This window comes from Sarcophilus harrisii, chromosome 1 (genome assembly GCF_902635505.1).
Source record: "Sarcophilus harrisii chromosome 1, mSarHar1.11, whole genome shotgun sequence".
NCBI lineage: Eukaryota > Metazoa > Chordata > Mammalia > Dasyuromorphia > Dasyuridae > Sarcophilus > Sarcophilus harrisii.
In genome coordinates, this window is record NC_045426.1 from 579,600,610 (window position 1) to 579,617,258 (window position 16,649).

The 16,649-nt window shown below is 32.2% G+C and overlaps 1 protein-coding gene across 4 annotated transcripts in view; it reads right to left on the reverse strand.

The window, feature by feature from the left end:
• Window positions 1-5,831: 5,831 nt before the first annotated feature.
• STK3 (serine/threonine kinase 3) overlaps window positions 5,832-16,649 on the reverse strand; it is a 498,339-nt gene continuing 487,521 nt past the window's right edge. For all 4 annotated transcript variants that reach the window (XM_031947034.1, XM_031947032.1, XM_031947033.1 and 1 more), the window contains one exon: window positions 5,832-7,261. In XM_031947034.1, the coding sequence (XP_031802894.1) occupies window positions 7,103-7,261 (159 nt within the window). In that variant the 3' untranslated portion in view covers window positions 5,832-7,102. The remainder of the gene's footprint in view (window positions 7,262-16,649) is intronic.

Below are 16,649 nucleotides of genomic sequence, written 5' to 3' on the forward strand. Positions count from 1 at the left end.
CAAATAGATGAAATCAGATCAAAGATGAAATGGCAGCTGATTTAAATCTTGAATGAAGATATGGGATTTTTAAAATGAAGACAATAAAGGAATATATCCTAGGAATAGCTGTTTGTATGAATTAATTAATGGAAGTGTAAAATAGAATGTCTGTTTTGGGGAACTCCTAGTAGCCAAGCTGGCTTTAACACAAAGTCTTTGAATGGGAGAATTTTTAATGTGTTCTTAGAAAAATAGCTTAGAGCTGGAGTAAGGCGAGTCATAAATCCTAGGGTAAAGAGTTTGAGCTTTATTCTAGCGATGGTAAGGAGACACTGAAGATTTTTGAGCAGTGGAATAATGTGGTCTGTTCTCTCTCTTAGGAAATATGTACACCATGGTCTGGAGAATGTCAGATCTAAGAATTGAACTCGGCTCCTCTTAAATCTACTCTATGCATTTTGCCATGCTGCCTATTTTATTTCTAAAGCTATTTTTGATTCAGGTCTTTATCATAAAAATAGATCTTGAATATTTTTAAATTAAAGAGAAAACAAAGATTTGTATATTATTTAGCAGGAAACTTAGGCATTAAATTACTTCTGTACATGTTTTAAGAAAAGACCTCTTCAGAAAATGCAGGCTTAAGTACAAAACTATGGTCACCTCCTAAATATGAGTCAAGTTTAGAGGGATCTCCTTTCAAGAGAGATGAATTGACATACTCAGCATGGCCTTCATACATATATAATAACTTCCACTCTCAACCTGAGGTTCCCTAAACTAGTAGTGTTAATTAATCATATGTAAGGATCTCTTGGGCTGCATATTGACTTAAAAAAAACATACATTTATATACATATATATATTTATATATACATATATATGTGCATATGTGTATTTATGGATGGACAATATATCTATATATATGAGTTTATGTATACATATTTATATTTAAATTTATTTTGTTAAATATTACTTAATTACAATTTTAATCTTGTTTGAGTTACATTCAGGAGAGTTGTGGCTATATACAGCCCATGAGCTACATACCTGACACATTTGTCCTAAACTGCTTGGCTGTTAATTTCAAACAAGGTGGAGAAATGAAGTTGTCTCCATTTTTGTGTCAAGGTTTATGAGAAAGCATCCTGAGTAGTCTTTTGGTAAAATACTTAGAATTAATAAGTGATAACATAATTTAGCATATGTTAAAAATAGCAATGTAACACCAATTACAAATAAAAAATGTTTTATTGAGAATATGGAGTCATTAGTATTCACCAGATTTATTTTATTCATTAATCATTAACACATAAGATGGAAATGAAAATAGAACTACTACTAAATGTGAATGTGTCAGTAATTCTACTGAATTTCCTGTGATTCCAAGTTTAAAAGCATCTTTAAGTATTATATTATTTCTGTTAGAGAAGGTGTATGTCCTTCAGTTCAGGGAATGTGATTATAAACTTGGGTGATGTGATTCAGTAAATGAGCAAGAGGAAAGAAAACATTAAGGTATTTCTTATATAAAACCTATCTAAAAAATTTCCTTTTTCATTGGACTAAATTTGCTATTTCAGATTTTGGATAGAAAAGCAATATGTACTAAAATATTCATTTTATACATGCTGGTATATTTGTGGAGATAACCACCTTATTTATTAAAATCAAAGAAAACATAAATTTTCTTTTCTCTCCTGACTTATACTGACTGGACATTTTTCTGCACTTCATTTTCTGGAGAGGTAAAAGACATGGAAAGCAAATGATCTAAGGAATTTAGGGCAAAAAGTAAATTTTAGGGCATGCCCTGGAATCAATACAGTCTACTCAAACTCCTATACTTTTTGTGTACACGTATATGTGGTACATTGGAAGGACACTGTCTTTGGATTCAGAGGTACTGGATTCAAATCCTGTCTGTAACATTTATAACATATATGACTTTGGAAAGTCCCAATTTTCCTGGGTCTCAGTTCCTTCATCCTGTAAAGTGAGGGGATTGGACGTGATGGACACTGAAGTTCCTTTTGGGTAAAGTTCTATGATCCTAAATCAATAATATATTTTTATATCAATGATAACCCTTTGGTATTGTGAAATCCTGATTCACAAAATTTCAATTATGTTCAACATACTGTATTTATTATGCTAGAAAAATGGTCTAATACATTTTAGAAAGATCTTAAACAAGAGTTGAAATAACTAAAAAATTTTGGCTTTACCCTTGGCCCTCTTTGAACAGAACAAACATTACATAATCTGATTTCATTTAATTTCATGATTAAATAAAAGTGGTTGAAACCATCTTTTGTAGTTTTTTAATTTACCAGGAGATATTTCTTCCTTTTGGAGAAGGAAGATTTTTTTTTTTTTTTTTTTTTGCCAAGAGCTATCCAAGAGGGTGTATGGAACATTTGATAACCAAGTCTTTAATTATTGCCCTTTCTCCCTCCCAAGTTTTAAAAGATATATGCAAGAGAATACCAAATTTATCTAATTTATATAAAAATACAATGCGATTATTCTTATTGGATATTTAAAGGCAGTTTCTTGATGAGATTATTTTGGCTTTGCTGAAATATATCCTATTTAAAGTAATAATAGTATTTATGTAGTGCTATAAAATTTTATAAAAACACTTTACAAATATTATTTCTTCTAATCCTCATAAAAACTCTGAGAGGTAAGTGCTATTAATATTATTATCTCCATTCTACAGTTGAGGAAATTGAGGCTGAGAGAGATTAAGTGATTTTCCCAGAGTCACACAGCTATTAAGTATCGGAAGGAAGATTTGAACGTCAGTCTTCCTGATTCTAGGTCTAGCACTCTATTCATTCCTAGCCGTCTCTAATAAAGAGAATAGCTAAAAGGTGGAGTCAGAGTAGCATTACATATCAGTAAAATATATCATGATAGAGAACATTTGGGTCAGAGATAAGATGTGTGTGTGTGTGTGTGTGTGTGTGTGTGTGTGTGTGTGTGTGAATATATAATAGACTACCTGTACAAAAGAAAAAAAACAGATGAGAAGCTGAGGGAAATTATAAACATGACGTGGAGTTAGGACATAATAGTGATGAGAAACTTTCCTTTTTTCTCTCAACAAAGTAGCTAATACATTCTCAACTTGCCTTAACAATTTCTGCCTGCCAAAGATGAAGGAAACAATGTAGGCTACCATCATTATGAACCTAATTCTGACAAACATGGAAGAATGGGTAAGTGAAGCAGGAATGATGAGGTCACTGGACAAAATTGCTAGTCTTAGTATCTATGACAGAAAAGATGAGGAAAGATAGATACAGTTTGATATACATCCTACATTTTGCAAGAGGGGATTTCAGAGGGTTCAAAGAAAGGATAAAAGTCTATAGAAGTGGGAAATGAGAACAAAAGAGATGGAAAGTTCAAAAGGATAAAATTCTATAAAAAATGACAAAAAACCCTGAATGAAGAAGAAAAAAGGAGAATTATAAAAAAGGATAAACATCATAATTATCTAGGAAATTAATGTAAATGTTTAGGGAATGTATTGACCAATGACTTGCTTTTTAATGTGCAGAATATGGAAGTGTGGCAGGCAATAGAGAAGGAAGGACAAGTAACAAAAGAAAGGTATGGCCCTATCAGAATAGTATCACAAACTTTAACATTGAGGAGTTCAGAAGTTAAAGATTGTCTTTTTTTCAGTTTTCTTTTGTTACAGGGGAGAAAGGGATAGACCAAAAGGTATGACTGTTGTTGGAGGTTGAAGAGAGAGTATATTGGAAGAGGTTTTAGATTTGGTGTTATAAGACCTAGATCCAACTCCCAACTTGGTTACCTTCATATGTAACATGGCTAAGTCATTTCTTTACTAAGCTGTGGTTTTCTCATCTGTAAAAAACAAAGGGTCCCATTAGATTATCTGTAATGTCCTTTTCAGCTATAAACCTATGAGCCTCTGATGATGATGTTGTATTGTTGAATTGTTTTTCAGTCATGTCCAACTCCTCATGACCCCATTTAGTATTTTCTTGGCAAAAACACTGGAATAGTTTGTCTTCCCTTCTCCAGCTCATTTTACAGATAAGGAAATTGAGGCAAATAGAAACAAGGATCACACAGTTAATAAGTTTCTGAGCACAGATTTGAACTCAGGTCCTCCTGACGCCATCCTAGACACTCTATTCATTGTACCACCTAACTGCACTTAATGATCCTGATGATGATGTTATTAATCAGTCACAGTTATACAGCACTTGAAGGTTTATCTTGCAGCATGATTAACAACAAACCTGTGAGGTAGCTGATGTATTCTCATTTACCAATTTTTTTAGACTAGTAAACTGAGGTTCTGAGGGGTTAACTGATTCACTAAGTGCCTGAGACTAGATTCAAATCCTGGTTTACATTTTTGGCTTTCTGTCATGTTGTCTCTTCATGAATATCCAATAGAAAGTGAAGGGAAAGCAGACATATTTAATAAACTTTGCTATTTGGGGAGGGGAGGTCCACCAAAGAGAATGATCAAAGGACTAGAAAGATTAGAATAAAAATAACAACAAAGATACTCGAATCTCAATATAAGTAGGCAAGCAGTAAGAAAGCTCCTAGCTGTTTCTGATAACTGAATTCCAGGGTGAATAAACTGTATTGCAAGCTAATGACAGAGCGACTTGATATGATTGCTGAGCTACTGCCAATGATTGTTGAAAGAGTGTGAACATGAAATATTTCAAAGAACTGATAATGGGGAAATATTGCCATGATTTTCAAAACAGGAGAGAGAAGGAAGTTTACAAACTATAATCCAGAGGAACTAATTTTATTCCTAGCAAGATCCTAGAACATAATTTAATGGGATAATCTGTGAACATCTAAAAAGGGAAGCCGTGAAAATGAAAAAAAGGGCTTTGTTGAAAACAATTTATATCAGATTTCATTTACATTTTTCAAAATTATAATATAAGGGAATAATGTAGATACAGAATTCAATAAAAACCTGTCATGTCTTTTATCCTGTAAATGGAGACAAGATGGAGAAATGTGGGCCAGATGACAAGACAGAATTAGAATGTTTAAAAAATGGAAATTGAGTAATCATTTGTGGGTTAATATCATCTTGGAGAAAGGTCTCTGATGGAGTGCCACATGAATCTGTCCTTGGTCCTACAATAAACACAATAAATGGTTTTTATTGATGATTCTGCAAATATAGACCAAACAAACCTTGGTACTTGGGAGAAAAAGTTATATTCCAAAAAGATTTCAATAAATCTAAATTGTTGTGATAGGCCTAATGAGATTAGTTTGGATAGAGATAAATGTAAAATTGTAAACTTGAATTCAAACAATCAACTTTATGAGTAAAAGATCAACTAGGTATAGCCAAACAATAGAGGAGAAAAATTGGGAAGTTTCATTGGACTCCACTGACTCACCCATTCCCTATAGCAGCCCCCCAAAAATGAGTATAGCTGAGATTGCTTTAAAAGAAGTATAGTATTTGTAAGAAAGGCAAGTGAGAGCTCTATGACATTATTATCCCTTTAAAAAAATATTTAGACCACATTCCAAGTTTTGTGTTTACCTTATATTTAGGGTGATGAACTGGATAACTTTTAAGCTTCCTTCCAGTTCTAAATCTGCAATACTGAAATAACCAAAAATGTAGTGGCATTAAATTCAAAGCCAATTTCATTTTTTTTTAATTTTTTAATTTTTTTAGCTAATTTCATTTTATAGAAGATTATATTTTTGAAGTCTCTTAAACTTTTCCTACTTTGTATATTAGTATATACAACTTATTTATATCCCAAATTAAAAAGAAAAAGTTTGAAAAAGATGCAGAGAATAAGTATTTTAACCAGTACAGTAAAATTTATTTGTCTTTATGATTTACATGACAGAATTGAAACATAAGAACAATTACCGTTGAGATGGCCATATACTGTTTAGAAAAACAATTGGTCCCAATTCAATTGCACAAATGTTCATTCTGCAAAGAACTAAATTTCTGCTTGACTGTTTTAATATTTTTGCAGTCTCCAGGGTATGCATAGGAGAGTATAAATTGTATTTCTGTTGTGTTATCAATAATTCCCAAAAGATAATGAATAACAAAAACAAAATGTCCTTAGACAATGGACCACATTTTCATAGAAACTAATGTGATGAGCTTTCTGTAATGTGACACATTTCTGTTTCCAAATATACAAATGGAACAATATTAACATATAGGTATGATTAGTTTTAATTTTCTTTTTAGAATCTACCTTATACTAATTTTTATACAAACTATTCATTGATTTCTTTGGCTTTGAAATTCATGTCCTTTATAGCTTTACCTGTCTCAAATACAACGGTCTACTTGTACCAAACATCAAAATAGGTTAAAAAAAATTCAAGCAAATAAAAAACATGAAAACTCAGTGTCTACAAGGTAGAAACAGATTTTTTTCTTTGTTGAAAAGAAGCTGGCCTTGGGTACTGCAGGTATCTACTGTTTCCTTAAAGTTGAAAAATTCTTGAGAAACAAGTACTACCCTGACTTTCAAGTGATATTATCACTTATCTCCCTGTTTTGTTAAGGAGTAATTTAGTAGTAATTTATCTGCTGCTGTCCAAACTCTGCCTTCATCAAAACATCCAATTTTCTCTTTGAAAAAAAAAAAGGCAAAATGGCATAAATAAATAAGTTTACCTGAGGGGATATAATAAATAGGCTAGTAGATGGGAATAAGAAATACTGTAACATAAAACTGGGCAACGTTGCACAAATAAACAATAGCTTTGGGTCTTTAAGTTCCCATGAGTATAATTTTAATTGTACAACAAAGATTTAGTAGTGATATGATATAACTGATGGGCTTTTAGAAAAATAATAATGAAAATTTCTGTTGCTTTCATTGTTCAAAAATAAAATTACTGTGCTTGCACTGGTAAAGTTAAGCCCTCTTGTAACTTCAGAATGAGGGCTTCTTCAGAATTTCAACATTGGTGGGTTGTGAAGCACAAATCTCATAGATTAAAAATAACAGAAATAATCATAACACTATGATTCCTTCAACTATTAAAGGTTTACTGACATCTAGACTAACTACACATGCTGTCTGAGAAGATATTAAACTCAAAAGTTTTGCTGTCTTCGTTTCTTTGCATCCATAGCATCCAGAATTGGTTGTCTTTTTGCATTATAACTTTGACGAAGCTCTTCAATTTCTCTTTCCATCATTGGGTCCAGTGCCTTTAACCTCATTTGTAATTCTTCTAAACTTAGATTTTTCAACTGGAGATAGAAAAAAATAAAAATATTTAGAACGTTATCTGTAATGCATGCCAAAACTTTAACACAAGTATAAAGTAAATATTTATTTCAAAATATTTTAAATATTGTTCAAAGTCTAATCAAAGGTTTCATTATACGAAAAATTGGTCTTGCAAATATAACCAAACTATATTCAACAAATATAAGACTTCAGTCAAATGAAAATTTTTCTGTTTTCTCCTGGTAATAATTGTAAGAAATTAGGCTGACACTAGGAATTTAATAAGAAAATAAAAACAACATCAAAAAATCGAGGCTGTGTCCTGGACAGAGCAAATACATAGTTCAATCTCCTACCTCTAGAAGTTGAGTAATTCCTTTCTTTAAAAGGTGAAATTACTTAATTCCTATTTTTCCATCAATGACAATGCTCTTCAAAATACAAAGTACAAAAGAAAAATGGTCAACATGGATTTGAAAACCAAAAAATAAAACACTCTACCTGTGTGTGTGTGTGTGTGTGTGTGTGTGTGTGTGTACATGTAAGGATAACTGAGGTACCAGGGATGAATTGCTGACAGGCAAATACAATTCCAACCATCAGAAAGGGAATGAATGTGCTTTTTGCAAACCAAAGGGCAGTGATAAGGAATTCTTAAGATATGTAATTACAAGAATTTATTACAAGAAACTAAGTTGAAAAAAAAAAAAAGAAGTAACTACCTGACAACATAATTTCATTAAGAATAAATCATGTTAAATGAGCCTCATTTATTTTTTGACAAGGTCAGTGTCACTAATAGAATGCAAGTGGCTTCAAACCAGGTCACTGATAACCTCTTTACATTTGTCATTGAAATAAGCTACGGAGCCATACTTTTACTAGGTCATGTTAGTTAGGTGACTTTCAAATAAGAGGACAGATTAGATCCAAAAAGTGTTCATGAGTACACTTATATCAGCCAGGAAGATTGCTAGCAAAAGGTTATCAGGCTTCGTCATTGGAACTTTTATATTCAACATCTTAATCAACAACTTGGGAAAGTAAACAAGTTTCTGGATGACACAAAGCTAGAGAGTGGGATATCCTGGTTATAGATGATAGAATGATCATAGGAATCAGTATTTTTTTTTTAAATCTTGACAATACTGAGTGCTTTTGGAAATTAGCAAAACGAAATTATTAATAAGGATAAATTTAAAGCTATCTGAAGTTTGATATAAAAAAAATTACCACACACATAAAAGTTAGGGGAGACATGTCTAGAAAGCAAATAATGGGGAAAAGACATGTGTTATCTAATGGAGCACAAGTTCACATGGGACAGCGAAAAAAAAAAAAGGTGAATAAGATCTTAAAATGAATTAATGCAAGTATAATATCCAGAATGAATAGCCAGAACACACCTATTACAGTGTTTGCAGTTCTAAGTACTGTATTTTATTTATTTTTTAATCAACTTTTTCGATGAAGGCTTTTAAAAAACCAAAATATTCATTTTCAACTATATTTCTCTTCTCCCTTCTTCTCTCCCCGCAAGTTAGTCTTCTCTTGTAACACAGATTTATAAAGAATAAGAAAAATAAAAATTCAGTAACACCAAACAATAAATCAACTATACCTAAAATTAACACATACTATTTGATACATTTAGCCCCTCACTTTGGAAATAAAGTTAAGAGAGAATAATAGTATCATATTTTAAAAGAGACCCTGACAACTCAAAAGGATATGAATATCAAAAGGTAACCAGGGGAAATGGAGACAATTATATGTTAGGATCTGTTGAAGAAACTAAAGGTGTTCAGTCAGAAGAAGAGAAGTCTTAGAAGAAAAATGATTGCTGGAGACTTCAGGGGGTAGAGCCAAGATGGTAGAGTCAAGTCAGGAAGCTTCTTGAGTTCTCCCAGTTTCCCTCAAAAATCACATGAAACCTACTTTCTGAATAGAGTCTGACAGAATGGAACCCCTCTCCAGCTCAAGATAGATGAAACAACTTCAAGAAAGGTCAATCTCACTGGGATGAAAGGGTGTTCAGCCCCGTTCAGATCCTGGGGCAAACTCTGGGAAACCAGGCTAAAAAGGGGCAGGCAAAGCTACCCTTTGCAAACACAAGGGGTCCCTGTGCTCAAAGCCAAGACGCAGAGCTGCACAGGAAGGGTATTGTAAATAAGGAAGTAGTAACAATAGTAAATGTGTATACACTAAGTGGTAGAGCAGGCAAATTCCTAGAGAATATTTTAAAACAGTTACAGGAATAAATAGCAAAACTATTCTAGTGGGGGACCTCAACCTTTCTTTCTCAGAATCAGATATTATAATAAACAAGAAAGAAACTAGGGAGGTTAATAGGATCCTAGAAAACCTAAATATCATAGACCTCTGGAGAAAATTGAGTAGAGACAGAAAGGAATATATCTTTTTCTTGGCAGTACATGGCACCTACACAAAAACTGACCATGTATTAGGGCATAAAAACATCACAATCAAATGCAGAAAAGCACAAATAGCAAATGCATCCTTTTCAGACCACAATTCAATAAAACATTATATTCAATAAAGGACCAGGGAAAAAAAGACTAAAACCCAATTGGAAAATAAATAATCTAATTCTAAAGGACGAGTGGGTCAAATAACAAATCAGAAAAAAATCCACAATTTCATCCAGGAAAATGAAATGAGACAACATATCAAAACCTATGAGATGCAGCCAAAACAGTTTTAAGGGGAAATTTTATCTCTAAATAGCTACATGAATAAAATAGAAAAAGAGATCAATGTAAGGCATGCAACTAAAAAAGCTAGAAAAAGAACAAATTAAAAATCTTCAATTAAATACCAAATTAGAAATTTTGAAACTCAAAGGAGAGATTAATAAAATAGAAACTAAGAAAACTCTTGAACTAATAAATAAAACTGAGTTGGTTTTATGAAAAAAAAACATAAAATAGATATAACTTTGGTTAATTTGATTAGAAAAAGGAAAGAAAAAAAAAAAAAAACAAATCACCAGCATCAAAGATGAAAGGGTGAATTTACCACCAATAAAAAACAAATTAAAGCAAAAATTACAAGCTAATTTGCCCAAATGGATGGATATTTACAAAAATATAAATTATAAATTAAAAATATTTACAAATTTAAAAATTTAATTTATAAATTTAAAAATACAAATTGTCCAGTTTACCAGAAGAGGGAATAAAATATTTAAACAGCCCCATTTTAGAAAAAGAAATCGAACAAGTGATTAATGAACTGCCTAAGAAAAAATCTATAGGGCCAGATGGATTCACAAGTGAATTCTATGAAATATTTAAAGAACAATTAATTCCAATACTATGTGAACTATTTGGAAAAATAGATAAAGTAGGAGTACTGTCAAATTCCTTCTATGACACAAATATGACTCTGATACTTAAACCAGGAAGGGCCAAAACAGAGAAAGAAAATTACAGGCCAATTTCCCTAATGAATATTGATGCAAAAAACTTAAATAAAATATTAGCAAAGAGATTACAGCAATTTATCAGTGGGATAATTCACTATGATCAAGTGAGATTTATACTATGAATTCAGAGCTGGTTCAGTATCAGGAAAACCATTACCATAATCAACCATATGATTAACAAAATCAATAGAAATCATATGATCATCTCAATAGATGCAGAAAAAGCTTTTGACAAATATAGCACCCATTCCTATTAAAAACACTAGAGTGCATAGAGATAAAGGGAGCTTTTCTTAAAATAATAAGTAGTATCTATTTAAAATCTACAGCAAGCATTATTTGTAATGGAAAGAAGATGAATGCATTCTCAATAAGATTAGGGTGAAACAAGGATGACCATTATCACCACTATTAATCAACATTGTACTAGAAAGGTTAGTTTTAGCCAAAAGAAAAGCCAAAAAAATTAAAGGAATTAGAATAGGAAATGAGGAAATAAAAATTATCATTTTTTTGCAAATGATATGATGATATACTTAGAGCATCCTAGAAAATCATCCAAAAACTTACTGAAAACTATTCACAGCTTTAGCAAAGTTGCAGTATATAAAACAAACCCATACAAATCATTAGCATTTCTATATATTACTGATAAAGTCCATTAAGAAATGGAAAGAGAAATTCCATTTAAAATTACTGTAGACACAAGATAAGGTCAAAATGGGTTCATGGTGTAGACATAAAGAATAGCTTACCTCTCAGATCTATGGAGAAGGAAGGAATTTGTGACCAAAGAAGAACTAGAGATCATTACTAATCACAACATAGATAATTTTGACTATATTAAGTTAAAAAGTTTTTGGACAAACAAAACTAATGCAGACAAGATTAGAAGGGAAGCAATAAACTGGGAAAACATTTTTACATTCAAAAGTTCTGATAAAAGCCACATTTCTAAAACATAGAGCATTAATTCAAATTTATAAGAATTCAAGTCATTCTCCAATTGATAAATGGTCAAAAGATATGGACAGATAATTTTCAGATGAAGAAATTGAAACCACGTCTAGACATATGAAAAGGTGCTCTAAATCACTATTGATCAGAGAAATGCAAATTAAGACAACTTTGAGATACTGCTACACACCTGTCAGATTGGCTAAAATAACAGGAAAAGATAATGATGAATGGTGGATGGGAGGTGGGAAAACTGGGACACTGATACATTGTTGGTGGAACTGTGAATGGATCCAACTATTCTGGAGAGCAATTTGGAACTATGCTCAAAAGCTTATCAAACTGTGCATACCCTTTGACACAAAAGTGTTTCTATTGGGCTTATATCTCAAAGAGATCTTAAAGGAGGGAAAGAGACCTTATGTACAAAAATGTTTGTGGCAGCCCTTTTTGTAGTGGCAAGAAACTTCAGACTGAGTGGATACCCATCAACTAGAGAATGGCTGAATTAATTATGATATATGAATGTTATGAAAAATTATTGTTCTGTAAGAAATGACTACCAGGATGATTTCAGAAAGGCCTGGAGAGACTTACATGAACTGATGCTGAGTGAAATGAGCAGAACCAGGAGATCATTATACACAGCAACAACATGACTATACAATAATCAATTTTGATGGATATGGCTCTCTTCAACAATGAGATGATTCAAACCAGTTTCAATTGATGAAGAGAGCCATATACACCCAGAGAGAGGACTATGGGAACTCTAGTATGAGCAAAACATAGCATTTTCACTCTGTTGTTTACTTCCATTTTGTTTTCTTTTTCAGGTTTGTTTTTTTTTTATCCTTTTTGATCCAATTTTTCTTGTACAGCAAGATAACTATAAATATGTATACATATATTGGATTTAACATAGATTTTAATATATTTGATATATGTAATGGATTACCTGCCATCTAGGGGTGGAGGTGAGGGGAAAGGACAGGAAAATCTGTAACAGAAGGTTTTGCAAGGGTCAATGTTGAAAAATTACCCATGCATATGATTTGTAAATAAAAAGCTTTTATAATTAAAACAAAAAACTTTTAAAAAATTACTGTAAACAAAATAAACTATTTGGGAGTCTACCAGCCAAGACAAAACCAAGAACTATATGAACACAATTACATAACACTTCTCATACAAATAAAGTCATATCTAAACAATTGGAAAAATATCAATTTTCATGACTAGGCTGAGCTAATGTAATAAAAATGACAATTCTGTCTAAATTGGTCTACTTTTTCAATGCCATACCAAATTGCCAAAACGTTATTTTATACAACTAGAAAAAAATAATAACAAAATTAATCTGGCAGAACAAAAGGTCAAGAATATCAAGGGTATTAATGAAAGAAATACAAAAGATGGTGGCTTAGTACTAAACCTAAAACTATATTATAAAGCAGCAGTCATCAAAACCATTTGGTACTGTCTATGAAATAGAGTGGTGGATCAGTGGAATTGATTAGATACACACAACACAATAATCAAGGCCTATGGCAATCTAGTATTTGATAAAACCCCAACTCCAGTTTCTGAAATAAAAACTCAGTATTTGACAAAAATTGCTGGGAAAACTAGAAAATAATATGAAATTTAGCACAGACCTACATCTTACATCCCATACCAAAATAAGGCTAAAATGAATACATAATTTGGGCATAAAGAATGACACCATAAGCAAATTAGGAGAACAAGAGATAATTTATCTATCAGATATTTGGAGAAGGGAGGACTTTATGACCAAAGAAGAACTAGAGAACATTATGAAAGGTAAAATGGACAACTTTGATTACATTAAATTAAAAAGTTTTTGCACAAACAAAATCAACAGAAACAAGATTCAAAGGGAAGCAAAAAAGCTGAAAAAATCTTTACAACCAATATTTCTGATAAAGATATATAAAGAATATATATAAAGAACTGTGTCAAATTTATAAGAATAAAAGTCATTCCCCAATTGACAAATGATCAAAGGATATGAACAGCCAATTTGCAAATGAGAAATTAAAGCCATCTATAATTATATGAAAAAATGTTCTAGACCATTATTGATAAAAGAAATGCAAATTAAAATAGTGCTGAGATACTACCTCACAACCTTCAAATTGATTAGGATGACAGGAAAAGATTATGTAAATATTGGAGGGAATATGGAAAAACTAATGCATTGTTGGTGGAGTTGTGAAATGATCCAACCATTCCAGAGAGCAATCTGGAACTATGCCCAAAGAGCTATCAAACTGTGCATACCCTTTGACTCAGCAATGCCATTATTGGGTCTGTATCCTGAGGAAATCATAAAGGAGGGAAAAGAACCCACATGTGCAAAAATGTTTGTGGCAGCTCTTTTTTTGCGACAGCAAATCCCCATAAAATGGGGAACATAAATGGCCAAACAAGATGTGGGATATGAAGGTAATGCAATATTATTTTTCTGTAAAAATGATGAACAAGTTGATTATAGAAAAGCCTGGAAAAATTTACAGTAACTGATACTGAGTGAAACAAGCAGAACCAGGAATACATTGTACACAATAACAACAGGAATGTGTGATGATCAGCTATGAAAGACTTGATTCTTCCCAGTGGTTCAGTGGTTTAAAGCAATCCCAATAGACTTTAGACAGAAAGTACTACCTGCATCCAGAAAAAGAATTAAGGAGACTGAATATAAATCAACATATGCTAAGTTCACTTCTTTATTCTGCTTTTTTTTTTTTATCTTTCCCATGGTTTTTCCTTTTTGCTCTGATTTTTCTGTCTCAACATGATTCACAAAGGAATGTATATTAAAAATAAATAAAAATTAAAAAAGGAAAATGCTGTTTTTGAATTCTTAAAAACAACTCAAAATTTGAGAGAACCAGCCAGGATGACATACTAGCAAAAAGTACAATTTAGCTCTTCCCAGCAATTTACTTCACAAAGAGGGGACAGAGTATTGACTGGGAAGTGGAAGCAAAAACCACAGGTAATCTTTAGCTCTGGCTGTCTCCAGATCCTGGGGACAGGATTTGAACTAAAGCTTGCTGTATAGAGCTTTCTGTATGGGAACTGATCTAAGGGAGCCATGCCTTTGGTTATAGGCCTTAGGCTTATATAGAGTGAAGAGCAAGCTTGGGAATAGGCAGAGATTGTGTGTCTGGGAATGGAATGAGATCTCAGGATGCAATGAAATAACCAATTGATGAAAAGTGAGTTTATAATTCAGCAACTCTGAAGGTAGGGCCTCAAAAACTATGCCAGCAGAGGGAAAATTCTGAAAGATTATACCCACTTGAAAGAGCAATGATAGCAGTAGCAGTGAATAGCAGTGAATAGTAGCATAGTGAATGCCTGTTCCCCCAACCCCTAGCCCTCTTCCAATTTCTCCAAACAGATATAGAAAATGCAACAGATTAAATCCTGATCAGGAAACACAAGAAAGAAAAAAAAAGGCACAGTGAGTTATATTTTCAAACAAAATTTGGCAAAAGGAGACAAGAGTTCAGAGGACTAGTTTTAGCTAGCAGTTCTGAGCATGCTAGCACACGGAAAGACTGAATCAGGGCACAAAGAGATTTCAATTGAGAGAACAAATCTTGTGTAGGGTTCAGGGACAAGTGTCAATTAGCAGCTTTCTTGTTCACTCTCCAGTTCTGGATCAGAGTTCCAGGACAGATTGAGGAAAAACTCTTGTGCTTAGAAGTATCATTCCAGTGTGAAGAGTACTCATGGGCCCTAGACTATGTACTGAGCAGGAAAAGTTAAAAAGCAAGCAGCAGCTCTTTGGGTCAGATACCAGAAGTGGAATGAGATTTCCAGGTTCCAGCCCAGTTAAAAGTTTATAAAAGAATAACCAGGGCAAACATAAAAGAATAACTAAAACAAGTTTATAATTCTGTCATTCTAACAGCACAGTATTCTACTTGGCCAAGGCTAGCAGCAGTCTAATGGAATGCTAACCAGGGACAAAACAACAAATGTATTGTTCACACCCAAACCCAACCAGATAAGGAGTAGTGTTCAATGATCAGATTTTTTTTTTTTATTTTTATGAATCAAACTGATTTAGGAACATTGGAGGTTGGCAGTTTGAGTTGTCCACAAGATACTAGAATAACACACTATTTAATACTCTGAGAAAGTAGCAGCAGAACCAAAGAGGACACAAGACAGCTTAGACATTCCTTTCAGAAGTGCACAGAGCCCAGCTCAAACATAAATTCTTAAGTCAAGAAGTTTTTAATTCATTTTCCAATGTTTTTTCCCATAGTACTTAATTTTTTTTCCAGTTTATCCTCTAGCTCTCTCATTTAATTTATAAAAACATTTCTAAAATGTTCTAGCTTAGGCTGTTTTTATATATTATAAATTAAATGAGAGAGCTAGAGGATAAACTGGAAAAAAAATTAAGTACTATGGGAAAAAACATTGGAAAATGAATTAAAAACTTGACATCTTATATAGTCAAGAGTCTCCTTGAAAATTAGAATGGGATCCAAGATAATTATCAAAAATGCTATCCATCTCCAGAGAAAGAACCAATGGAGTCTGAATGAAATTCAAAGCATAATTTTTTTTTCTAGTCAGGGTTTTCTTTGATAACATGACATCTGGAAATATGTTTGCTTGCCTTCTCACTAAGGGGGCAGGAAAAGAGAGAATTTGAAACTCAAAATTAAAAAAAAAAACCAAACGTTAAAAATCATTTTACATGTAATTAAGATAAAATAAGTGAAAATTTTTAAAATGCACAATTAATCAAAATAAAATTTCACATTGTTTATATCCTAAAAGTATATAATAGACCAAATCACAGTTAATAACTCTATGAGACAACAAATGATAATAAAACAAAGTAAAATGGCTGAAAAATGGAAGAAACTGTACAATAAAATATGTCAAAATAACTGACTCAGGAAAAATGCTTCAAATCATTAATAATTAGGGAAATAAAATGAAGACAA